The sequence below is a fragment of the Trematomus bernacchii genome, unplaced genomic scaffold (genome assembly GCF_902827165.1).
Source record: "Trematomus bernacchii unplaced genomic scaffold, fTreBer1.1, whole genome shotgun sequence".
In the NCBI taxonomy this organism is placed as follows: domain Eukaryota; kingdom Metazoa; phylum Chordata; class Actinopteri; order Perciformes; family Nototheniidae; genus Trematomus; species Trematomus bernacchii.
Genome location: NW_022987593.1, coordinates 2,746,068 through 2,773,209, shown reverse-complemented (window position 1 = coordinate 2,773,209; position 27,142 = coordinate 2,746,068). Strand labels below are relative to the sequence as shown.

Here is a 27,142-nt window from a genome sequence, read left to right as displayed (position 1 = left end):
TTGAGTACCATTTCTGCACTATATATAAAAATATATAAAAAACATGTCTATGAAGTGTTTTGCTCAAAATACCAAACAGATCACCCATTCTAGCCATGCCCCCAGGAAGTGTGCCGGACTCTGAGGAAAATATTCGTTGTGGCCAAACGGCGGTACTACACTTCCGTATCAGTCGCTGGGCCTGGAAAGATGTTTTCTCTTTGACTAACATTGGGAAAGAGACATCTGTAAAACGTTGGATAATTTTTTTTAAACTAAATAAACTACCCAGTATCAACATTTGTATAGCCCTTATTAAAAACATTCGTTCCTCAAGTTGTAAAATGTGCTAATAACGCTATTCTGAGAGTTATTTTCCTCTGCGTTATGAACGCGGATCCAACCCACGGGACTGCGCCGCCCGGCACGTTCATGTGACGTGTTTAGTACTACATGAGTTTTACCTTTACCCATGGATGCACAATAAGAACGGATTATATGATTATATGAATACTTTCGTGACGTTTCGCTCTCTCAAAAGTTGGGCCATTTTGTCTTCATGCGCCAATGAGCAACTCTCATAGAAATGAACGAGGCCCCGCCTCCCACGCTGTATCCAGTTCTTATTATACATCCATGATTCTAGCAATGCCTCATATCCCTCTATTTCACTTCCTGTTTCAAAAGTGCTGATTTTGTGTATAAAGCTTAAAAAAAAAAAAATTGATAAAAAAAAGAAAAAAGGAGGGGGCTGAGCTCATGCGGGACCCGGCAGCTACTGTCTAAACTAAATACTGCCGTGATGAAACGCCATATCATGGATTATCAAGGATTATTTCTGAAACAGTATGGAGCTCAAAGGCTTTCTCTCTTGCCGGTTATACCACAAGGTGAGTTCCTTTTTATTTCCTGCTTCTTCACACACGTGCTCTATCCAGTACAGGTTAGCTCTGAGTGTTAGCGATGCTAATATAAATACCGACCATATTACGTCTAAAACAGTCGGGCATTGTTTCTGATAGCAACTTCCTCATAGTGCCGTGGGTCCACATTTCCGATATTAAGTCATATCGGACGCAAATCTGGATCAGCTCCGTTGTACCCCCGTTTTTAGAGATTTGGGTACGGAGGAAAAGAGAGAGGGTTTTATTTTCTGACGCTGCGTGAGTTCCCCAACACACCGGGGACACATATTTATGTATAACAGACATAACAAAAGTGCATTTTGCATGATAGGTCCCCTTTAAATAAAAGTTATAATAACTTCATCTAGTAGGCTAATGAGAATCACAACTTTTATTATAAAACACACTTTTTTACAAAACAAAATCATTTATTTACACAACTGCATTTTGATTTTAATGGCATCGTCTTTATACATGACATTTTTAGAAAAATAATGTGCAAAATATATCAAGAATTTAAAACTCATGACTTCACCCTGCCAGGCAAGCAGACACACAGACACGACACACACATGATTTTATGTTGCAGCCATTAACACTTCACTTCAGTTTCTGAGGCTTCTGACCTTTACTGCATGAAATGGTATCTTGCATAAAAATGAGTCATTCATACTTTTCGGCAAACAACAACTGGACCAACAGTTAATTTATATTTAAAGCCTCCCTCCATGACTAATAGAAAATCATACACCTATGACGTGCAAAGTAATGACATAATTACACGCATAGTTCATAACTTTAATTACCCCGTTGTTGCTCCGCTCCTACGAGGAATTATCTTTAAATGAATTGCAGTTTCAGTGCAAATAGATGCAATGTAGCACTTCATTGAATCATCAGAAACAACACAGTGAGTAAAAGGGGTTCAGAGGTGTTTTTCACACCTCAGGCTTGTGTCCAAGTTTCATATTCAATTGTCCCCCCAGGAGGTGTGTGGTACAGTGGGTTGTGTGCTGCACAGGTTCAAACCCCACTGCAGTCAGCATGTCGTTGTGTCCCTGGGCAAGACACTTCACCCCAAATTGCTCCTGTGGGGATTGTCCACAGTATTGAGTATGTAAGTCGCTTTGGATAAAAGCGTCTACAGTAACATGTAACATGTAATGTACCCAACTTTTGCTTTTCATCTTGTACGTACACTAATACTCTTGTTGGCAGTCTGGCGTCTAACAGCTACTTTTTGTGGCTATTTTTTCACATGATCACTGTCTACGAGTGATACATTGAAACACAAAATATGTTTCGGTTCAGCAGCAGTTCGTGACACTTGGATTTAGCTTTGGCACTGAACACAGTGTGGTTTCCAAATTATAAACCTACTGTAAGGCTATTGTCGATCATTCAAAACTTCATTATACACTACCTTATGTAACAGGTACGGGAATAACAAGGTATTTAAATGACTCAGCTCTCACTGTGTTGTCTTTCAACAACGTGCACATGTTAGTCACTTAAAGGCAGGTCTGCATGTCTGCTTTCTTTTGTGTGTTCATGTACTGCATGCATGTGTCTGTGTGTGTCAAGGCAATACAAGGTAGTGTGTCTATAAGGTAGAGTAATTGATACAATCAACCCCTTCAATTTTGCCTGGGGAAACAGATTTTGCAGATTGCCCCTTTAATGTATACAGGTACATACCTTTGCTAACTCGTTTCCCTGCTGGTCTCTAGTGTCACAGGCAGTGTTGTTCTTTGGCAATTTACATCTGCATGTATTGAGTGACCTTCTAAAACTATGTAAAGCAGTTAAAAAACACTGTTAGGAGTTCAATCATACACTGCTGCATGTATAAAACAAATGTGTTCCTGTCAAAGTGAACTGATTATTCCATTCCAGCAGCAAGAATTGACACTATCATGGTATGTGTTGTCTGTTATGGTTTATAGTCTTTTCCATACATTCCCGTCCCAGACTGAAACATGTTGGTTTCAGGAACAGCTCAGCATGACTCAAAGGTGATTCCTTTAGCCTTTTCATGTGTCAGACAGGAACTCTCGTATCAAAAAGGCAAACAACCATTCCTGCTATCAATCACAGTATTGTTCCGGTTGTATTTCCAAAGTTTCTCTGTGGGGTTACTCCACCATGTCAGGTTAGGATGCCAGCAAATGTGTTGATTGGAAGAGGGAGTCCTTTGCACATGTATTTGCTGAGTCCAGCGTCTTTGTCCTCTCCCAAACTGAATTTGGACCTCATGGTTTTTTGGACAGAGTATCCAGGATCAAGACACGGGCAGATCTCAATGCTACAACACAAATAACAGGGAGCTATCAGTTTGGGTTCCACAGAAAACAGGTTGAGATTCACCAAGGTTGTATAATCTAAATGAGAAATTATGAAATCAAGGTGGTACAAAGGGGCCCAAAACAGAAACATTATTCTATACAACATATAGGGTTCCCCTTCTCACCATTGCTTGTTACCCAAAGACCTTTATTAATTAGAGATCTCTTAGAACTTGCTATTGTTTTTAAGGCAATGATAGCTATCGATGATTATTTTTCTTACCAATAAAACAATAAACCTGTGTAAGACCTTTATCCAGTGTCGTATAACTCTCTTACCTCTGCACATCTTTGAAGGTCCTTCGACAATCTTTATCCAGTGTAACAGTGAAGGATCGGCTTTCCAAAGTGCGAATCTTAACGTTGCTCATCCGAATCTTGGAGTCCTGAGAATTAAAAGGATATATTGTTGTATAAAAACAAAAAAAAGTTGTTTTAACATAAACAGTCTCTCTAATGAATATCCACTAGAGATTTTTGACTCACTGTCACGTTGTTTTTAGATTTTGTCTGAGATTCATTGAATGTCAGTGTCAAACAGTTCAGATCTATGAGATAAAAGCAGAGCAAAATACGGAGCATAAGAAAACAGCAAAAAATAAACAATATATACATAAGAACATACAGATTCTCCAATGGAATATGAGTGTGAAAATACTGGACCTTCTGCTTCGTTTGAGGGGATAGCACTGATCTGAGTGCCTGATGTCCGTACTGAGATTCCTTTGTCAACGTCTCGGCCACTTAATGTTACCTACACACACATACACACACATTGCATTGATACAAAAAGCATCCTAAACATAAACAACACAATCTGAAACAGATATGTCTAAGTAATCTCACAAGGAATTAATGGATGTGAAGAAAAATACGTACCTTTTTGTAATTCAATGAGACCACAGCCCCACAGACTTCCCCTGCACTCCACTTGTGTTTCTCTGTTTGAGAGACAGGCACATTGTAACACTTGGTTGTGTACAGATACAAGCAGACAGATGTGCACAAATATCAAAGATATTCGGACATTGGAAAAGATAATCTACACGTATTCACCTCTAACTGACGCTGAGATCTGTCTGAACTCGGGAAACTCCATTTCTAGATGGGTAAGAAACACGTCTTCCACAGGGTCCTTTGTCATGTTGGTGAATGTGATCTAATGGAGAACAAACTATTTTAAAAACCAAAATACTTTAGAAAAATGTGAATAGTGTATAGCATTTGTATTAACATCCTTTGGTAGAAAGGTATATATATAGTAGACTTTTCACCTTCGAAACAAACAATACAAAGAAAAATGAATAACACTACCTTGACATAGTAGATAGTGAAGTAGATGGGCTGCTGGCCGGTACGAACGTAGTAGGAAATGACATCAGACACGAAGGGCTCTTTTGGCCTCCCTGGGTTTGTGTGTTGCTATCAGAGACAACATTCATATAAAATAAACCATCCTGCATAATGTCACAACCACACACTCATCTTGGTGAAAGTAAGGTAAGTGAATATAGTGAGTCACAAAAAGGTCAACTGCTTGTCAGGTAATACAAAAGTGCCTTTAGTCAAGTAAAAGTGAAAAATAAAACGTTATAATTTTTGTGACATTTGAACAAAACTCCAATGTAAATCTCAAGTTTTCCATATTTCCCATAAAGAGAAGTCACTTTGCACATTCTTTACAAATACATGCTGATTATTTGATCTCTCTAATGCCTACAGCGTCAGCGTAGTGTGAAGAAGATTTAGAGTTCAAGCGCTGTTGCTGTGGTTTATTTATTATAATTAATTTCCTTGCAGCAAAAGATCTTAGGCAACTTCCTGTTTCTTACTTATGCAATCAACAGTTGCCACGTTGACTAAATCGGAAGCGGTGATGTGATCTCTGTAAACTATTCAGACAAGACTGGCTGCAACACAGTGAAAGAGAAAGTATTCAAACTAAAGAGAAACAAGAATCCCACAAGTCCCTCACATTCAAACAAGTGCTTTATCTAACACAGTCATTTTCCTTTAGATTGAGTTAGAAGTGTATCGTACCATCTTAGCCAGTTTGGGGATCATGCAGCCTAAACTCTTGATGTTAGAGTTGTACCACGGGTCCACCATGCTTAAGTAGGAACCAAGAGTGCAGGGATCCCCCTTAGGCTGAAGAAGGTTTTCCTAAAAAAAGGAACAGGAAAGTGAATTCAACAGCAGTTAGTTAACAAGACGAGACATAATGGTGTCTTTCTCTGGCTACTGCACATTTTAACATAGCTAATATAATTTTTATTCACACATTCTTTTACGTAAAAACTCATTAAAGAGCTCCGGTCTTATAAAAGAAAGTCTTTATTGGAGTAAAACCACCCGAACTACAATTTTTTGTTAGAGTTATCTCAGTGACATCAACTAAAAACAGATTATAAGCAAGAAAATAATTATAAATTACACAAAATATGGCTATTTTATAATGCCGTACTGAAAAACAATAACATTTAAAAGCAAAAAAGCCAAGCAAATATATTTTTCTAATATAATTTTATATTATACAATTATTTAATATTGCACATCTTTCTATCCCATTTTCAATACAATTGAAGTTTGGTTAATGACTACTATTGTATTAAAAATATCAATAAACAAGAAATATGAGGTGAATTGGATGTTTTAGAATCTTGTCACGTGTTTACTGAGCATTACAGTAAGGCAGTGTCGACACATTTATCTAAAAATAAACACACAATGAGAACATTGTAATGGGCATTTCTACATAATGATAAAGATCTACCGTTATCTCCAGAGCTGTGTTGACTTTCACACAAAACCAGAGGCCTGTACTACGAAGCTGGTTCAACCTAACTTGGATATGTTTGAGTTAGCCGGTTGGCCCAATCCAAAACATACGCGCTCTCGCTAAACTGTACTACGACGCTGGTTATCAAGTGTATCGCTCAAGCCAGCCGTGTCCTATCTAGTTAGGTGCGCGTTCACATGAAAGGGGTGGTATTTGGAGCATTCGACCAATAACAAACATGGACAAGCGTACTGACAGCGCAGCGTCATACTTCCTGAATGAAAAGTGAACTTTAATATTAGTCAAATATGAAGAAGTTAAACTTTAAACATCCATGACTTAAACACTTTATCCAGGATAAAAGCCACATAGCTGCACCTGCAAGGTGAATACTGCTGGTAAAAGAAGTGTTTGAATACGTTCATTAACAGTTTTATGAAATCACTGCCCCGTTTAAGACACGAGTGGATCTGACTTTAATTACATTTGACTCGAGTGTTTCGTCAACTTAATGTGTTGCTTAAAATAATACTTCTGCATACAGTATGTGACACTGTGAGTGTTGCACGGCCAGATACGGCTCAAGAAGCTGACTCAAATAAGGAAATATATGATACATTATGATGTGATATGATATGAATGATAATGGCACACATCGACGTCTGCACTCACAGTGCCGCGGACTGTACTTATGTTACTCTGATCCGGTTACTTATGTCGTGGCAGATATTTAAGTAAGCTTTCTTAACGCTAATGTTATAATAGTCAGATTGCTCTGAAGATGGGAGGGGATATTCTATTAATTTTCACGTTCACACAGTCAGTTGATTTTCGCCGGCCGTCTTTCCTGCAACGGCAGTTTTTCTGTATTTCCTCTATCCTGTAATATGAATTGATCGCTTTAAACTCCGCACACGGAGCTCTGATTGGTCAGCAGGCGGTGCTTTCACTGAGTTGATCTCTTAGCCTGCAACCTAACCTCCTCCCGAGGAGGTTAGCCGCTCAGCATAAGTTACCATGGAGATCTAGCCCGCTAAAAAGAGAACCAGCGTCGTAGGACCGGAAAGCCTGAGTTTTCCCTGAAGTTAGCCGGCTAAGCGAAAATCCGGCTTCGTAGTATAGGCCTCTGGTTAATGGTGTGTTGACAAGAGGAAGTGGCCTTACCTTGATAGAGGAGTTGGGAGTTGTGGGTCCGCAAACAGGGATGTAGTAAAACTGAAGGTTGACTTTCATTGTAAGAAAAAGCCTCCGCGCTTCCCTTTTCCTGCAAAGACAAGCCAAAGATTCGTGAGAAGCACAGAGTGGTGGCACGCTTGACTGAGCAGTAAAAAGGATTCGGACTTCATCATTTCACAGAAGCAATAGAAGAAGTACTGTTTGGCTTCCCAAACCTGACATTTTATGAATGTAAAGGCATTCATTTATAGTCCTTCAGTTCAAATCAAATTGTTTTGTTAGTGCTAAAATGACTTCATACAGCCTTTATAAATAAGGTAATTAGGGTCATTTAAGATTAGATGTGAACGTTCCGCAGCTTGCTTCCTACAGTATAAAATACATTTCCACAATACATTTTATTACCTTGTTACATTTACAGGTGTCGTTTTTAAAACAGAATACATATTTTTTATATTTTTCCATCCACAGTTTATAAGGAATTATTTTAACTCTATATTGTTGACAACAGAAACAAGAAATATTATTTTTGTAATTTAAATCATCATACATTCTCATGTCACGTGTCTCATGTCATGTGTTAGGTTGAATGTTCTGCTCATGAGAAAGACCGACATTGATGATGACATGCAGATGTCAGTACGGAGTGATAGTAGAGATAGATAGAGTGATATAAACTTGAAAGCATTATATTCAGCCGCTGTAGGAGAAGCTTCACCTTCTTGAGATATGATTCCCTCACCTGAAGAAGTAGTAGGCCTTGGCCAGGCGGCCCAGTACCCTGTCGTCCCCCATAGCCACTATCCTGGCAGTGAACTGTCTCTGCTGCTTGGGGAAGGGGTTTTGCATCACGCTGCTTCCTGCTCGCCTCTGCAGAGTCCCTTTGCTTCCTCCCCTCCCTCCACCTCCCCCTCCTCCTCCTCCGAGGCTTGGGTGTTCCTCCAGGGTGTCCTGCATCAGCACCATGCTGTCCTTCACTGACGGTTTCATCTTGATGCCCCCACGCCGGAAAAGCCTCGCAGCGTCTTGCTCACTGGGGACAGAGTTAAGTCATTGTTATAAAATTATGTAAAACTTAGAAAACTAAACAAGTGATGCAACCGGTCCCATGAAGAACGTCACTAACATTATCAAAAAACTTAAAACAAAATAAAAGTTCTTGGTGGAGATGACCTTCTTTTTTCAAATGACCTGTAAATGTCATAGATGATTTCAAGAAAATAAAAAATATAGCTCTAAAAATAGAAAAACTCAAGGGACGCTTTTGACATTTTTACAAACACTAAAAATTCAGTATTATTCAAGAAATTACAATTTGGCATCTCGTTAATCTTAACTAGCATGTCCTAGATGTACCTCTTGCATTGTTCCCATGATGAACTCATGCTGGCAGTGTCCAGAGATGAAGGTGTGAAGGGATCAGCGTTTGGGGGCAGGTCTCTTTCGATGCCGCTGTCATCGGACATGATGGAGAAGCGAGTCATGTCTGACGGCATCAGGTCGCTGGGAGACTCCCCGAGCTCAAAGTCCTCCTGCTCCGGGGTGAGGGGGAACTGCTCCGATATGGAGCTGGATCGAAACCACTTGGCCAGCTCTCGCCCTGTCGAAAAGACAGCACAGAACATCACTTAAATATTTGTCTCCGATGCTTTCTGTGTTTACAGCTGATAAATGGGTTTGAAAAGCATGTTTTCTTTTTGTTAAAGGCTCTGAAGTATCCATTTATCGTGACTGAGAAATGTGAAAAAGGGCGTTAATGTATCATTTTCACATTTCTGAACTTGTGTGTTTTTTTTAATGGCATAATAACAGACTCTGATTGTGTTGTTTCCACAGATGTGAAGTATTTATATATTGATGTAAAAACAAGGTCACAGTAAGTACAATGCCCTGAAACAGCATGAGGATCAGAGGGTTACCTCATCATAACCAGATCACTGACAAGACTTTTCAGTCATGCATAACCGTTTTGATGAGAAACTGCTGTTCTCCTAGGAAAGAACTACAATTAATTCACATGAAAGGAAGCTCTGGGTGTTACATTAAATGACCTCTTCACTGGTATTCACACATTGGATCAGTGCCTGCCTTGTGATCCCTTAGCAATTAATGCTTGAGGTGTCCTATTATAATAATTGAATGTCAAATATAATTCAAAGCTATCATCGCGTGTGCTGCTTCACTGAGTAAGATGGTTTACATATTTACTGCATGACATCCTGTACTGAGAAACTAAATGTTTAAATGTACTGATGTCTCGGTCACAGTCGGTTTCACAGTACCATTGATTCAATTCAAATTTGTTCTGGTCAAATCGGTTTGTTACATTACGCGAGTCCAGCTGTGATAAACTGAGAGGAACAATCCTCCCCTCTGATATTCTCTCACTGTGAAAGGGTTCTTAGTGGTATAAATAGCTTTTAAATAATGACTTTAAAAGAACTTGGTGACACTTGCAAGATCACACTGAATTCATTTATTTCATAATTTCCCTGTTTAATATAAACCATGCAAAAATACAGTTCTTCAGTAAAACTCAGATTCACTCCATTAAGTTCAGTCTTGGGTAAATAGTTCAGCCTCATTCAGTTCAGCTGACTGGTGTTAACAACTTCCTGTAGACCAACCAAGGTTCCCGAAGCCACTTACAGATATCCAGCTCCTCCGTCCACAGGTGGAAGCTCATCTCTGGGTTAGGAAGAGGGCAGTCACACAGTCCTCCGCTAGACAATGGCTCTACAATACACACACACACACACACATACACACACACACACACAAACACATGGAGGAAGAGAGATAGGAAGAGACCAAAACTGTCACAATGACACTTAAAACAAAACATCTCCCCAGCCCCACAACAACTTCCTCTTAGTGCCTAAAATCTTCCAGCTGGGATGAGCGGAGAGCAGGTTTATTGGATAGGTTGCTGACTTGATGAAAGCTGGGAAAATATGGATGTCATGGAAATAGATATCCGGAAGATTACAAAAATAGAGACAACTGACTCGACTGTTTTGGCCGTAGAGGAACAGCACAATAGAGTCAAGGTCATACTTTTGATCTCAGCAACAGCCGGCATATCAAGCCCTGCAAACGCAGACAACATGTTCATCACTGACAGAGGGATTGAACAGGACAATGAACACTGTGATTCACTGTGCCTTCTTGCATTGACATTTTTTTATTGTAAAGTGTGAACCCAAGAAAATTCCCTCTTCAATTAACCTAGACATGTTTCCCTAATCAACACATCTACCATGCAAGAGCAAGATAGATCCCTCAGGACTCCCATATTCATGAGAAATTGTCAAACAACAATTACTTGGGAAATGTGACGCAGCCACTGCTGTTGTGATCCATGTGTAAGTGGTGCTCGCAAATAACTTTTGTGTCAAAGGTCACAGTCTTGACATTTTACAGAGAACAAAAGTATTTTTTTAGACTGAAACACCTGATGAATGGCAACCTAGAATGCCATTCAAGAAATTGAATACAATTCCCAGAAGATATAAGGACTCTCACACTATCCATGTCACGTTCATCATCCCTTTAGGGCTGTAATTTAATCCAAGCGAATAGCAAACATTTGGTCTACCTAATTTATGTCATTTTGTATGTTTTCATCAGTTAATGAAATCTAATTCGACAAAGTAACAGCCTTGTTTCCTCTCTAGCTGCGCCTCTCAGCTTTATAACCAGATGTAGCTGCGGTTCTTGTGGTTCCGCTTCCTTTATTGCTACAGAGATAAGTCGATTTATGCCTGAGATAGAGCAGCTGTGCCTCAGAGGAACTCTGCCTTGCATAGCTTTGCTGCATTTCCTTTTCACATAGCTACTTACCCGAGTCTGTTTCGGAGAGGATCTTGCTATACAGCTGCTGCAGGCGGCTCCTGAGCACCCCCCCATCCCCTCTGCTGCCCTCCTCCGCGCTCTGCTCCAGAGCCGCCAACACTTCCTGAAAGTGCGACTCCACGTCTTGACCCATGTCCTGTCCCAAAACACACAAACACATGTGGGTGAACACACATGCACACAGGAAGATAAACACATTCAGTCTCCGTATTAATAGCAAAGCGGTGAGGGGTCAGAAGCGTGTCTGACTTTGTATGAATCCTGCTGAGGTGTTACTTTAGGATCGCTGCCAGGAGACACTTCCACCACGCAGCTCAGAGACTGCAGACCTTCATTCAGGATGTTTCACATAACACGTACATACAGTAGGAGGCAGGGACTATTTTTAAGCCAGGGGCAGAAATTGACCATTAGAACAAAATAGCCTGATATCCAAGTCTTCTAATGCTACTCCCCAGTTAGGGAGTAATGTTGTTAAATACTTGCAATATCTCAAAATCTCCCAACATGCGCTACATTGACCACGGAGGTTATGCATGTGACTCAACAGTACATGGAGGCAATTCACTTCCCTCTGAAAAGCAACAGTCAGCATATGCAATTGTGCATTCGTCATGGGAAAAATATGGCCAAAATGCTCAAATTAAGAAGAGATGTTGTGAAATTGTACTTAATCACAATTTTTCACAGACTGATGATGACTAACGAGGTGAGGAGGGTTATATCATAGCTTTTCTGAGATATTAAGCTGTTTTTCTCGCAGTATTACAGATTTACACATGTACAGCAGCCACCTGCCAGTCATAGTGTTGAGGGAGGCGGTATCATGTGATTAAGTAAAGTCAGCGCATACCCTCTGTGAATGAAGCCTGACCAATCAGTGAACTGGATGAGGCTGCTGCTAGCACACTCCACTTGGTTACTCAGTATATTCAGACATGGATCCCCATAGATATTCAATATAATTAGTCTCCTACAGATCCATTTTCATGTCAGAGGAAAACACTAAAGAGGCCTTTTGTCCAATGAAGTAGATAAGGCGTTATTGTAAAGCTCTCTGACCAGCCTACTTTCAAAAACCTCAGCACACACACTACACTGTAAGGCACATAGACGAAGCAACATTTCTGAGCAAACTTTGTAATTGCTCTGCGCTCCAGTGTATAGTCAAGTCACAGTTGATAGAAAATTGTTGAGTTAATAAGTGAGCAATTAAACATGGGGAATTCTGAGCCAGATTTCCACTAGACAAGAGAAAATGGGCAAGCATGCGGAAAACATCACATTTACAAAATCTTTCTGAGTATAAGGAAAGGTTTATCAGAGAGCAAAATCAAGGCCATGCAAACCCGCTTACTGGGCAGAACAAGACTCATACATTAAAAGGGAAAAAGCATCATACAGTAGCTGTGACGACATCAACAATAGAGTGCCATTCAGTGCACAGACCACAACATAAGAAGGAAGTAAGAAAACACAACTGAGCATTACTGTGCAGTTCTACTCACCTTTAGGGCTTGAGCCAGTTTTGGCCCGTGGCACTGCTCTGCTCCTAAAGCAGCCTGGATGGAGTGTTGGACCACACTGCACATGTGATCGAAAGGGTTCACAGATCCGTAAGTCTCAATGTCTCCCAACAGGACCATTCCCAAAGAACCAGAGAAGACTTCAGGGTCAGCCAGGATGAAGACCCTGCAGGGATTTACATGACATGTTGAGTGATAGACAGGGAAGGAAGTTTGACTATATGCAGCAGCACGAGAACATAAAATAGGCCTTTGTAAATCATCACTCACACAAGGCTTTTATTGTACCCTGAGACATGTGATTATATTTATGGCTCACCTATCCTGGAAGGGATAGTGCTCGTTCTTTAGTCTCTGCTCCGCTGTGACCATCCTTTGGTACATCAGACCTGTGGATCAAACGAGTATTTAATGACAGTATGTGGTTGTAAATCCTCATGGATGGATGGACTGAAGCATTCTTTATAATTAGACAGTTAATATAACCATAATGTAGCTTTTCTTAAAGTGACGGCCTCTTCAGGTCTTGCTACAGTGCCAAGGGTGAAATCTGCTCATCTAATATGACCAATTGCTATTTGTAATGCCTCTGTGTCATCTGCTGTCTTTCTGGTATCTTAGGTTTGGCTACATTTTTGTCTTCTTTCTATTCAATCAATTTAACTTCGGTTTAATGTTTTTTTTCTTCCGATTAGCTAAAAAGAATTGTACAAAACATATGTGGTCTGACCTTAAATCTTTGTTATAGTACGATATGATTTAAATGTCAACAGTTTAAAACATTCATAATTATTGAGTTAGTCGACCTGTCTGACTGGTCTTTGTCAGAAACAATAGAATGCTATAAAAAGTGTCTGAAGAATAACGGGCAGTTAATATTGAGTATGGTAAAGTTGACACTGATTATCAGATGAAGCTCCTCATTCAGGTTGTTTTGAAGCCCTGACGGAATTTAACCACCTCTTATTTTAAATTCAGACTGCAATGTGAAGCCTAAAGTGTATTAATACCTGGAATGGAGCGTTCAGTTTTGATCTGCCTGGTGTAGCTGAGGCCTACGGTGCAGTAGGGATGAGGATAGGTGAGGAGTCTCTTGCAGAAGTCATAAACCCGCTTGTACAGCTCATCTGGAATGTAGGCTGTCTGGAATATCAACAAGCACACAAACACACTATTGATACAACTAATGCTGGAAAAACATAATTTTCCTTTTACCGTTAGCCTTAAAGGTCCCCTATTATACTGTTTTTCATCAATATATTATAGGTCTTAGATATATACAAAACAAGTCTCTGAAGTGTTTGGCTCGAAATACCAAACAGATCGTGCATTGTAGCATCCCATAAACCCCTCTGTTTCAGCCCTGTTTCAAAAGTGCTGATTCTCTGTCAAATAATAAGGTGCCACTCCCCACGCCCCTCTGCGAGATATTTGGTTAAAAAGAACACAATGGTGCTCTAGGAAGAGATTCAGATGATAAGGTGGGCGGGTGTTACCTTGGTTGGTTATTGGCTAATGGTTACACAAGCCAAAAAATTGTTATGACATCAAGTGGCCAAAATCTGATCAGCTCATTTTCAGACAGGTTTTTATATAAATGGATCAGGACAAAAAGTGAAGGAATCTTTTTTTTCATGAAACTTTCAGAATCTCTTTACACAGTTTATGTATAAAAGACATGAAAAAGTGGATTTTGCATAATAGGTGACCTTTAAGCTGATCTTATCTGACTAAGCAATCATCATATTAATGTTGGCCCAACACAGCGAAAAACTATACAGATCGGCTTACACGCCATCTTCTCAGGTTTCCACTTCCTTGTTGAAATGTTCCCCAGAAATAAAAATACATCCTCCTCATGTAGGTACTTTTGCAGAAACTTCCTTCATTGCATGTATTAAAACCATTGTGTAACTTTATGGCATACCAATCCAACACAGTCTGGGAACAAACTGGTGGATTCTGAGATTCTCTTACACGGTAAAAAAAAAAAGGACTAAAGGGACTGGAGACAGTTACAGAAACGATCTTCTAGGTATAGCTGTGGAAACTGGAAATTAAGCAAAGCATTTAATAGATAATGTTAATGATGTGAAACAGTAAGTGTAAGTGTAACAATGTTTGAGGAAAAACGCACCTGAATAATGGCATACATCAGTGTGTGGAGCAGAGGGATGATAAACCTGCGAGAGTCCCATCTCTCAGCCTGAAGAGAAACACACACACTGTCAGGGTGATGACACAAGAGGACTTTCCATTGCAAATAAAACTACAATTATTATTCAATTAATCAATAAGTTGATGAAGGAAAAGGATGTGTGTTCACGTTTCAAAGACCAACCAATAGTTGATAAACTGAAAAAATTACAAGGTAAATAATCGATAATGAATAAGCTTTAGTAAACCAAAGCTATCAGGTCACATATTTTAAAAGCCAGGGGTAAGTGTTTAAAAGAATGTTTTATTATAAGTATTCCTGGAAAAGTGGAGTTTCAAAGTGTCAATAGTGCCACTGCTGGGATCAAATACCTTTTCCAGCTCTTTTATCAGCACCCAGACCAGAGATAAGCTGTTTGCAGGATTGTTTTGAACCTTCTTATGAAGTGTCCATCTCAGCATGCCTACACACACAGAAAGAAAAACACACAAGCCATTAACTGATGCAAGATTTCCACAGCACTAACACAAACTTGCTAAATGTGTCACACTTTTCTCCATTACGATGCTAATCCAAAAATATATCCGATGACTAACATTACCGACATACTGTGGCACAGCTAGATGTTCTACAGCGGGATTAACACTAACAGCTGCTTTCAGTAAACATCTGTTCAGGGAGGATTATGGGATGGGATTGCAGTTTTTTTACGTCTAATCCTCATGTCCAAATATATTGAATAATGTCATTGAAAGTAAATGTATTATTTACATGGTAACGTTTTTTCCTGTTTTCCTGTTGCCACTTTTTGAAAACTATAACTATAAACCTTGTGTTAAAACCCAGATATATATTTATATTGTGTACAATGTCATAAATCATCATGTCATGAGCAAGCCAACACTAGCAAAGAAAGACAAACTCTTTTAGGGCTAAGAAAAAAAATCTTCCATATATTAATACGTTTGAATCTATTTCAGTCTGTTGCAGTATATCTATTGTTACCTTTGTTGAGACAGTCTGGAGAAAGCTGGTTGTCCGTTTCCCTGGGCAACACAGCCTGGATGCTGCGGTACAGTTCAGGCTCTGGGACAGTGGGGGAGCAGCGGGCTGGCAAAAAAGAGGAAAGGTTTGAAAGTTCAAGTTTTTCAAGATGTATTCAAAATAAAAATAAGTATCTGAAATAATTGTTCAGGTTGAATATTATTTTTATTCAGTTCAGCTATTTTTTTGAATAAAATATTTATCCTTATTTTTTTCAGTTGCAGATTTTACGTTTTCAGATTCAAAACAATTATTTTTTCAGTTTCAAATCTTCTACTGAAGCCTTCCGAGTAAATCGCCAGAACGCCGACACCTCCTCATCTTTCCACCGCTCCCATTTTTTTTTTTGTGTTGCCATAAGTTATTCTCTCTCCGTTGGTCCGCGGGGCTAATGCTAATGCTAATAATGCTAATGCCAGCAAATACAATGGCGGCTTCACAACATTTTTCAGAGTTTTACGGGGCGTGGTTTGCAATTCGCCCAGCCAATAGAAATTGGTACATTTTTCTCCCCAGGATAGTACCACCTCTCTAGTAGGCACTAAAAATGGGGGTAAAAGTTCCCGGCACTAAGTACTCTTTTTGGTGTGAACGCAAAATAAGGGGTACTAACGGAACTAAACGAGACAAGTACGGGGAAAAGTACTCTGGTGTAAACGCGCCTATAGATATGACTGCGATTAAATCAGCATATACTTCTGCCAGGGAATGCCACCCCTCAAAATCTCCTGCCACCCTCTTGCCACCCCATGAATATTTTTTTAGATCTGCCCCTGTTCTGATCTGATTCTGAACTACAATGCTCAACAACTCGCTTAACGGAACTTTGACTTCAGTATCAGTTTTGTTTACCACCAATCACGGGAGTATTGTGTATAGAAAGTGTTGAGTTATATTTCTCGCACAACCTAACATCCATGAAGGCAACATGACAGAGGGAGGGCTGTCAGGATGCCAAACTACTCTTTGGTAAGCCCCGCCCCCCAAGCAACATCCGGGCCAAAAGTTTGAAAGCGAAAAAAAAAAATCTGAAAGTGAAAAAATATCTGAAGGCGAAAAAAAAAATTGAAACCTGAAAAAACAAGATTTGAAACTGCAAAAAAAATGGTTTGAATCTGAAAACGTAAAATCTGCAACTGAAAAAAACAAGGATTCAAATATCAAAATATGTATAAAAGTAAAATATGAAAATAAATATTTTATTCAAAAGAATTGCTGAACTGAATCAAAATAATATTCAACCTGAAAATGTATTTCAAATACTTATTTTTATTTTGAATACATCATTGTATTTTTCAAAGTTCAGGATAAAAACTTGAACTATAATAATAAATAGTATTTTTTTGAATGATCAAAACTTATGACCCTGATATAGCTCCATACACCATGAGCAATTATGAGATGTATGTTATAGGGAATAAATAACATTTAAAAGTCAGAGGCAAGGTACCAAATGACTACAGATAACCAAGTGCGAATCCAAGAGGAAATTTGAGGATTCCAGGAAGATCCATTGCATATCAGCATCATCTGCATAAAGTGTGTGTGTGTTGTGTTGTTACCTGTTGGCTCCATGCTGCGGATACTGCTTGAGCTATCCCAGGGGTCCCTGTTGGTCATGTCTCACGTGCATTGTGGGTCTATCATCTTTATCAGAAAAAAGACATGGACAGGAAGAGTCAGTCCAGAGGGTAGGAATGTCTGCTTCACACTACATGTGGGGGACTGCTTTTCTTTTTTCTGTCTGCTTGCTGACAGCAGAGTGTAAAATAACACAGATACATTGCATGAAGTTATTTAAAACTCTTCAACTTCAAAGGCGGGCTGACAATAATATCATCTCTACAGTACCTGCATGGGACTCGATGTTTCTTTTTTTGTATACCTGTGTGAAATATATTGCCTCCAGTTAACATGTAAGCAATGCTGAAGGGTTACATGATTGAATAATTAAAGTTTAGTGTTTCAAGTTTTCCCACACAAGCGGCTTCACACACACACACACATATTCACACTGAAGGTGCTGCAGTCTCACAGTAACACCAACACTTGTAGAAAGTGTTCCTATAAATAACCTTGTTTTACTCTTCAGCTTCTTAATTTTTTCTCAGGTCCCACACAGGTTTATGAGTCACCTCTGAAACCTCCGCAACACTAAATTCATAGTTGAATTTGGTCAAATCTACCTTAACATGAACACCCACTTGATAAGTTCCAGTTGAAATGTATTTATACACCATAAATGAAGCTTTTAAACCACAGCAAACACTATGTTAGGGCTGTGCAATTAATCGTATTTTAATCGCAATTACGATTTTGGCCTGCCACAATTACGAAAACAACATAATTGAATAAAACAATTATTTTGCTTTGCTAGGTTGTGACAGTGCACTGCAACATATTTGATCTAATTTATTTTGGTCTAATTTATTTGTATTTATCATATTTATATATGTTTAGTAGCTTGGGGAAGTGCGCTCCAAAATATTTGTTGATCTTGTTTATTGGTATTTATTATTTTGATATTATTTATTTAAATGTTAATACAAATGTATCATTTTTGTATTGGTTTTTCAGTTGAATGATACGTTCAGGGTAATCAACAGTTAAAAAGAGACTGTTCAAATTATTATTTGTATTTGTTTTAAAGTTCAATAAATGAATGTTTTCAAAGTCAATGAATAATCGTATTTAATAATCGTGATATCAATTATTGACCAAAATAATCGTGATTATGATTTTTGCCATAATCGCACAGCCCTACACTATGTGCTAATTTGATTCCTGTCACCATGTAGGAACACAATGCTTTGGTCCTATTTAGGAAAATTCTTTAAAGATCTACTACTTTGCTCTAAACATAATGACCAAAAATTATCTTTGTATGACATCTTTGACACCAAAAGACTGACCATAACCTTAGAGTAAAGTAAGCACCAGAAACGTATCATATCAATTCTCACTGACACAAACACGATCTTTTGAAAATAGGCAGAAAGCTGTTTTTTAAGACTCATTATTTAACATTTAAGCCAGCAATAATGCGAAATCAAACGATCAAGATGTATATCTGTCGCATCACACAAGGCATCAACACAACTGAAACCATCCTCATCCATCTCTCACCAGGTCTACCAGTCAAAGTACAACAGGTGTGAAGTAGAGATAATATTACATAAACTTACCCTGTGCAGGCACCGACCGACCAGTCCTGCAGGTCTTTTACATACACACACTGCGCTGTCTGTACTGAAACTAACAAGTGTGTGACGGAGACAAAGAGAGAGAGGGAGGTGCTGTGAACGAGTCATTGCAGAGTACATTTCCTCTTGTGTGATGGTGTGCGTGTGCGTGCGTGTGCGTGCGTGTGAGGAGAGTTGAAGGAGGACAGTGAGAGAAGAAAGGTGTCCACACACACACACACACACACACACACACACACACACACACACACACACACACACACACACACACACACACACACACACACACACACACACACACACACACACACACACACACACACACACACACACACACACACACACAACACACACACACACACACACACACACACACACACACACACACACACACACACACACACACACACACACACACACACACACACACACACACACACACCACACACACACACACACACACACACACACACACACACACACACACACACACACACACACACACACACCACACACACACACACACACACACACACACACACACACACACACACACACACACACACACACACACACACACACACACACACACACACACACACACACACACACACACACACACACACTAACCTTGATCCCACTCAGAAAAGCAGTGCTTTCAGAAACAGCGAGTTAGCAGCGCTGCCTCAGCAGCTGAACGTTTGACCACAAGTTTCCGGTTGCCTCTGGTGTGTTCACTGTTTGTCTCTCTGTCTTTCATTCTCTTTATTCTCATAAGTTTACATCTTCTGTCCTCTATATCGGGGGTCTATGGTGTACATGATGTGTCAAAGGAGTGTTTCTGTCTTTTATCACTCTTCTTCTTTCATACATTAAAAAACAGACTGGATGGAATTGATCAACAGAACAGTTTGGATACACAAATTATAATGTGCATTTCCCACACATGCATGCAAAATTGTTCTCATGCAAGTATGGTCTCTTTCCTGCACACATATGCAAACTTACACTCTCTTTTAGACTTTCTGACGGAAACTATTAATGCAGTGTAGGAGCTGACACATACGCAGCATTTCCTCTCTGTCAGAATGAGTGGGCAGACAACACGCTATTTTTAGACAGAGAGAGAGAGACAGAAAGAGAGAGAAAAAAAGAAAAGACTTATCTTAAAAATAGATGCATCATCTCATTCACAACTATTCCAAATAACTAGCTTAGACAAACCACAGTCTGCAGAAAGTCATAGAAAATGTTCTTCTTAAAACACAAAAGCACCAACAGCTTTTTGTTGGATGTTGAAAGCTTTTACTATCTGTATTTTGATAAACTTCTGTTCAAAGTTCACATGCTTATTTGTGTATATCTTATACAAAGACTTTATCTAATCTTACAAGCACAATTTAACTGACAAACATCAGTAGAAAGGGAATTTGAGTTTATTTAAACTACATTAAGTAATCAAACACAACTAAGTTGAACACTCTGTGCATGTGGTCAGGTTAGATCACTGGGAATTAATGTACTAAGACAAAGCACTTAAAGAGGAAATATTATGCTAATTTTAAGGTTTTGTTTTTGTATTTTGTTTACATTCTTTAAAAAGGGTGCTTTTCTGATACTGCCTGTGCTACAGCACCTCTTTTCACCCTCTGTCTGAAACCAGAGCCCAGTCTGCTCTGATTAGTTAGCTGACCGGCTCTGTTGTGACTGGTCAACCCCTTATGCCCCTTTCACACCGGCGCTTTTCCAGCTCCTGCTCGGAGCTGGAGCTGGAAAAGCGCCGGTTTTTCCTGTTCACACCGAAAAAAATCGGGGATCGGGATTTTTTTTTTCTTTTTTTAATAAAATATTTTAATTAATGTTACAAAACAAAAATGACCATGTTCACGTCTTCAAGTCATTCTGAGGCCTTAGTTTTAGTTTAAAATTACACAACATCATGTATGTGTTGCTTCTTTTGGGCTTGTTTTCATAGACCTGGTTGCTTATTTCTCTCAAATCTGGCAACAGAGTGGGCGCAGTGTCTAATAGTAGCAGTAAGCTAACGAGAGGCTACGTTCAGCTGGTGACTCGGGAGTCGGGACAGAGAAAATGTCAGGAGTTTGGAAGTATTATAAAATTGAAAGCGAAGGCAGTGTAACAGCCAGATGCAATGTTTGCAAGGCGGAGGCTCCGCGTGGTGGAAAGAACAGAGCTACGTTCAACACAACCAATCTAATACGCCACCTGAGAAACAAACACCAACAACAACACAACGAGTACACAGCGGCCACTCAGGTAACGGCACTGAAACAACCAACACTTTCAGAGACTTTTAAAAGGAAAGAGAAACTGCCCCAGAACAGTGAAAAGGCCAAAAGAATAACAGCCAAGATAGCTGAATTCATCGCGTTGGATGACCAGCCATTATCTGTGGTGGAGAACGTGGGGTTTAAGGGACGACTTGAATGCTTTTCTCCTTTTTTTTCTCTTAATGCATTGCATAAAGATCGGATCGGGAAAAATCGTTATCGGCAGATTGTCAAAATCAAATGATCGGAATCGGATCGGGAGCAAAAAAAGGTGATCGGGACATCCCTAGCGCTAACCAATAGAAGCGTGAGTGTTACATGGTGATGTTGGTATGTTACAGAAGTAAACAAAGAGTCCAATCAAAACACAGGCATGGGAAAGTGCATGTGAGTTTACAGCTCCAAATATCACCAATCACAGTCAATCCTTTGACCTTTCTTAACTACATAACTGTGAACCTTACAGCCATATTCCACCATTTTATCAAAGTGGTCAGGTATAGAATATATAATCCCAAACTTCCTTCGTTTTGTTTGTACACATCGTTTCTTTTGCCACGTTAGTGCCAGTAAAATCTTTCACAGAGAGAAGTACTAATAGAAAGACCACAAGACCACTCGTTGAACCTTTACAGTTAACGACGTGAAATAGTTCCTGATACGCCTACACCTTCTCTACTCGGGCAGTCATCGGCATGCATCGCAGTGGTCAACTGGAGTCATAAACAATGTGGCCAAACAGAAATAAACAGGGGCAGTAATTTCCGTTCAGGCACGCTGCAGATATCTCAGAAAACAGGAAGGACCTGACAGCGACGTGTGGAAGTGCGTTCGTAGAGCAAGAGAAAGGTGGTGCTGCGGTGGGGGTGTATGTTTTCTTGATTGGAAACCCCCAACCTAACCACAGATGGGCATAGAGCTGGACAAAGAGGAAGACAAGGAAAGCACCTGCAGAGTGTATCCCCTAAACAGCAAGCATGCAATACCTGAAACTAAAGTACAGTGTGACAGCAGCACTTGAATTTCCACATAGGGAAGTGTACTGTGTCCTTGTTTAGTTTCTTTCTCAAGGAGATAACAAAAATGACACTGTAAATCTGGAGAGGAAGAAGTACAGTAGCTGAATGGCTGCTTCCCTTTTCTCTCCACATCTCCGCTGAGAGTTTGAGCTACAAATCAGTCAAACAGCAGAAACAGCATGTCATCCTGCTCTAAACAGACTGTTTTTTCTTTTACCTTTGATAAGAACCATCTACAAAACGCAATGCTGTGATAAACAAACATGCAGAAAAACACACATATTGACCTTCAAAAGTTGCAAAGAAACTTGTTTAACTTTTAATTTAGTGTGAGCAACAGGGGATATAAGTGATTTCCTGTATCGGACAATATGAGGAAGTCTTCTTGGACCGGGGTGTGTCTTCTTGGACCGGGGTGTGTGTGTGTGTGTGTGTGTGTGTGTGTGTGTGTGTGTGTGTGTGTGTATATATATATAAAACTGCCTTGCCTGACTGACCAGGGATTATTTCCTCCTCAGGGACTACAGATTGTACACACACACAAATGGCCAAAATGTGCAACAAACAGGAAAATATGTCTTAAAAAGCTTCAATAAATGTTCTAATTGGAGGAGCTAGTGAGCTACTGTAAAAAAATATCCAATCCAAGGCATGAATGGACAGGGTAAGGATGTACTGTATGCCACTGGAGTAGTGTGATAAAACCATCAGGGGGGAGGAAGGCAGATAGGAAGAAGTAGGGATACAAAGGGGGTTTCCCAAGAAGGTGTGTGTGTGTGTGTGTGTGTGTGTGTGGTAAATCCCTTCTGTGGGGTCCACAATGGTGGGAGCAGGGTCAACTGACCAAACAGGGGTCAGTTGGGGATGTGGGTTGGATTAGGCACGTGTCAGTTTAAGGAGTTTTGAACAAACTTGTTAAACAATAAAGAAGATGTAAACAGACTACCAAATGTGTCGATACTGTGTCTGTAACACATTGGCACATATACTGTACATTATACCCACGACACATGCAATTTAGTGCACATGCAATTCCTATTTACATACAGCTGAATCTACTTTTTTGTGACCTAAAAAAAGGCCTTAATAGTCAGTTTTAAAATAGTTGTTTCTGCTTTCTCTGAGCTTTGAACTTACAGTAAATCCTTTATACGCCCCCTTAATGCAGAACTGTTCATCAGTGTTTTGGAATAGTGATTACATTCATTCTTTATGCATGAAATACTTCTAAATCAATTCTTACTGCAGATTAAAAAAAAACGCCAAAAACAAAGCTGGCATTGTTACCATAGATACAGCTGCGACCCCGGACAGAAGGCCTGTAAATAACCAGACGGGGAATAATTTGTATTTACCCTCTTTTATTTTACTGAATTACAACACGTTTTTGCTATACAGAAGGAAGGGTAGAGGCTTTTTTGTTTTCTACTGCAGCTGTCACTTTGGCTGACAAGTTCACAAGAAATTGTTATGGAATAGAATACCCTTGTGGTTTTGAAGCATTCATGCTAGTGGTGTACTGGTTCAATCGAATACAAAGCATCTCAGATTGTTCAAATATTCAAGCCACATGCTGTGAGTCTCAAACAAGCTGAAACTCACTTTTTGCACATAATCATATCACAGGGAGGGCGAAGCATGGCTGCAACATTTGACACATTCTCTAACCAAACAGTTTCGCTTTTCTGCTATACTGACATGAGTGGAAAGGAAAACATTATGTCCAGACATGCCAAAGAAAAAGTAAAAAGCACGTAGACAAATGTGAGGATTCCTCAGATGGCCAGTCTCACCACACGGCAGACCTCATGTAGCCACTGTGGCCATAACGAGGCAACAGAAGTAAACTTCCACACAAGGTCACAGGGTGTAAAGTGATCCAAATGCTACAAGCACAGGATACACTAAGTGCGTCACATAGACATGATGAGCAACACAAATAGATCCACACGCACACAAACACACACTTGAATTGGCCTTGGCCACGATCAAGACTGCTTTCCAAGGAGCCCACAGACACATGACTGTGCCAGGAAGTGTTGCTGTTTGTTTTCATACTCCCTACAGGTTGGCGTCTCAAATTAAAGAGAATCTGCGGTCTGTCTGCATTTTTGGAGTTAACTTAAGAGTGTTTTGTAATAACTTTGGGTAAGGTTGTTATTTCAAATGTTGTTTCAGGTTTCCCGGGTTTCAGGGCACTTCAGGGCAACAGCTGCCTAAAGTAGCAAGTGGGTGTACAGGTTATAAAATATAACCCTCAAACTGCAATTTATCAATGTTTCAATTGTTGAAGGGTATGTGGAATAATTCTTGATTAATTGACTGGTCATTTCATCTATATAATGTCAGATTATTTTAATAAAGGCTAATAATACTTTCATCAAGCCTGAAAGTAACACTTATGTTTCTTCCTTTAAAAGTGCAAAAGAGCAAAGCCATAAATACATAATCTACTATGAAATAAGATGCACACGCACCAAAACCTCACAATTAAGAAACTGGAGGATTGACTAATCGATTTTTGAGACATGATGAGCACTACAAAGTTGCTCAAGACAACATTCGTCAAAAAACAGACTGATATAAAGTGTCTTGTAAGCACTTCGTGGTTTGTGCATGAGGTTATAGGGTGTCATGTTGAGTGACTGAAGTAATAGCTTGAATTAATCCGGTCATCTGACTGAGCTCAAATAGCCAAAGCCGCAGCTGAGGCGTGGCCAACATGTTTGATCTCCCTGCCTTAAATGACTCTCTGTCCTGAAACTCAAAAGGGCAAAAGTGACTACAACAGAGTTTATTGAGTTGTTTTACCCTGAAGCAGGAGGAACTACTAGGAAGTCTTTTCTATCAGTTATTTGTGTTTGCAGCATTATGAACAACTCGTCACAGCTCAGCTCAGTTTGTTTTTCCAAAATCACAATTATAAACTAATTTTGATGTATTGTCTTTGCTGAATTGTTGGCTGAATTGGACATTTTGGATCCATCGCCAGCCTTATGGGGGACTACTTCACTAGCATAACTTTTAGATCTACCTATCTATTAAGAACAAAACAAAGTTTAGACGTATTTAGGAATCCCTTCCAAACTTCTAAGAGGGTGACATTTTGTAGAGGACTGAGGGGTCTTTGTATGGAAAGGTCTCATGTCTTATGGGGTAGTACAATGTGTTCACTCCAAGGATCTAATTTTAACAAATCATGAAGAATAATGATGGACTCTGAACCTGTCTCCCAGGCAAAGTGACACAAAGGCGTATACATTATACAATAACCAATAAATGGCAGGTTTTATTTTGAGATTATTTCTGTTTGCGGTAATGCATTTTAAGGTGCACCTGTTGCAGTCATCACCTCACCTAAAAACTATCCAAAAGTTGTTGTATTTCCACATGATCTCACAGTGGATGTTTGTGGTGTTGCAATCTGTAGTCATAACATATTTTGGCAAGATGATCCAATGTCTAATGATAAGGTTACCACAAAAATCAGACTTAACCATGTGAAGCGGAGTCATTCTGTTGATCATGTGTTGTTGAATTATGATAACTGATTGTTATTCACAGTTTTACAGTGATATTCAATGTCTCCCCAAGTTATTACCTTAGAACAAAGTTCAATACTGGATTACACCATTACATTTATAGCCTTCATATTTCCCACCACTATGTTCATTGTTTCCTCATGTCTAACTGAAGAGCCTCACCCAATTGTTGTTATGCTCAATCTGATTTTTAACTCCATTAGACCTTATTATTATTAACTGAGCGTTGTGTGCAACATGTTGTCAATATAACCACTAACGATTCAATGTGTGTGTGATCTATACTAAGTTAATTTGCACACACACACACACACAGACAGGAGCCACCCTGCATCCCCTAATCCCCCAAAGTGGTATCAGGAAGCTTGGATCTAAAATAAGGAAGCTGGAGGAAATACAGCTGTGCTCTTAGACTCCCAACAGACACAACAGAGAGCCAGAGCTTCAATCAGATCAGGCACTGCTATCAAACCTTGTTATTATCTCAGGAGGGAAAACATAAACTGCAGTCTTTGTGTCTTCCTGTGTCATAAACCATGCGGCGTGGAGTTTATCTTATAGCCCACCTTACATGTGAAAGAGCCCATTCAAAAAAACAAAGATGAATGTAAACAAAGTACTTTTCAAAGGAGCTGCTGACCTACAGTATGTGGCAGCATAGGAATCCTTGCTGAGATATTTCAGTGATATACTGCACGGTAAACCACAGTATCCGCCACATCTTATCTGCATGGTGCACTCAGTGGCACTACACGCGGTAAAACGTTACTACTAGCAGAATCAGATAAGCAAATTGTGTGCGGCTCACCGGTGCGAAATGTAGCCTAAAAATAATTACAACTTTAAGAGTCATGCAAAACAGCAAAACAAATGTAAAAAATATAGAGGTTAACCCATGATAGAAAAGCAGCGGATATACAACGATTTCCGACTAATAAACTGCTGAAAGGAAGGTGATTGTACACCTACATTAGCCCAACACACATTGTATCCTTTGCAATACTACCTAGTTGAAATATTGAGTCATTCGAAACTTTTATACGAGTACGTAGACAGTTTTACAACTATATAAAACAAAAGTCTGCAAATGGTAAAACACCCGAGATTATGTAAAGGAGTACTCACCTGAAGTTAAGTTGTGCACACAAATCCATTTACAAACTGTATCATCTACTGTCGGTGACACGTTATTGTTCACTTTACTCTGAGCGACAAAAGCTTATCTGACAGAGACCGTCAGACCACGCCCATTCCTGCACCGACCAATGGCGTGCCACCAAGGCTTGCATTGGTAACTAATCAGAGCTCTTATCCATAATT

The 27,142-nt window shown here is 39.6% G+C and overlaps 1 protein-coding gene across 2 annotated transcripts; it reads right to left on the bottom strand.

Annotated features, from left to right (window-relative positions):
• Positions 1-1,260: 1,260 nt before the first annotated feature.
• On the bottom strand, positions 1,261-27,031 carry LOC117482172 (phosphoinositide 3-kinase regulatory subunit 6). 2 transcript variants are annotated; one of them, XM_034130174.1, is made up of 21 exons: positions 26,948-27,031; positions 17,330-17,414; positions 15,729-15,833; positions 15,095-15,186; positions 14,703-14,771; positions 13,576-13,708; positions 12,885-12,954; positions 12,548-12,731; positions 11,028-11,175; positions 9,834-9,920; positions 8,541-8,784; positions 7,927-8,217; positions 7,173-7,272; positions 5,270-5,392; positions 4,544-4,651; positions 4,286-4,388; positions 4,109-4,170; positions 3,893-3,983; positions 3,716-3,777; positions 3,509-3,615; positions 1,261-3,189 (listed from the first exon to the last, which is right to left on the bottom strand). In XM_034130174.1, the coding sequence occupies exons 2-21, from the start codon at positions 17,385-17,387 to the stop codon at positions 3,033-3,035; spliced, it is 2,394 nt and encodes a 797-aa protein (XP_033986065.1). In that variant the 5' UTR covers positions 17,388-17,414; positions 26,948-27,031; the 3' UTR covers positions 1,261-3,032. The 2 variants fall into 2 exon arrangements, with proteins under 2 accessions (XP_033986065.1, XP_033986066.1); XM_034130175.1 differs by lacking the exon at positions 26,948-27,031 and adding an exon at positions 18,953-19,036.
• Positions 27,032-27,142: the final 111 nt, after the last annotated feature.

Bases quoted from the DNA above. Each gene is read 5' to 3' on its own strand.
- LOC117482172 (XM_034130174.1), bottom strand. From the start codon at position 17,387: ATGACCAACAGGGACCCCTGGGATAGCTCAAGCAGTATCCGCAGCATG. The intron at 13,709-14,702 runs GTGCGTTTTTCC...TTGATATTCCAG, and splicing joins TGATGTATGCCATTATTCAG to ACAGCCTACATTCCAGATGA. The intron at 4,171-4,285 runs GTGAATACGTGT...TCTCTCAAACAG, and splicing joins GATCTCAGCGTCAGTTAGAG to AGAAACACAAGTGGAGTGCA.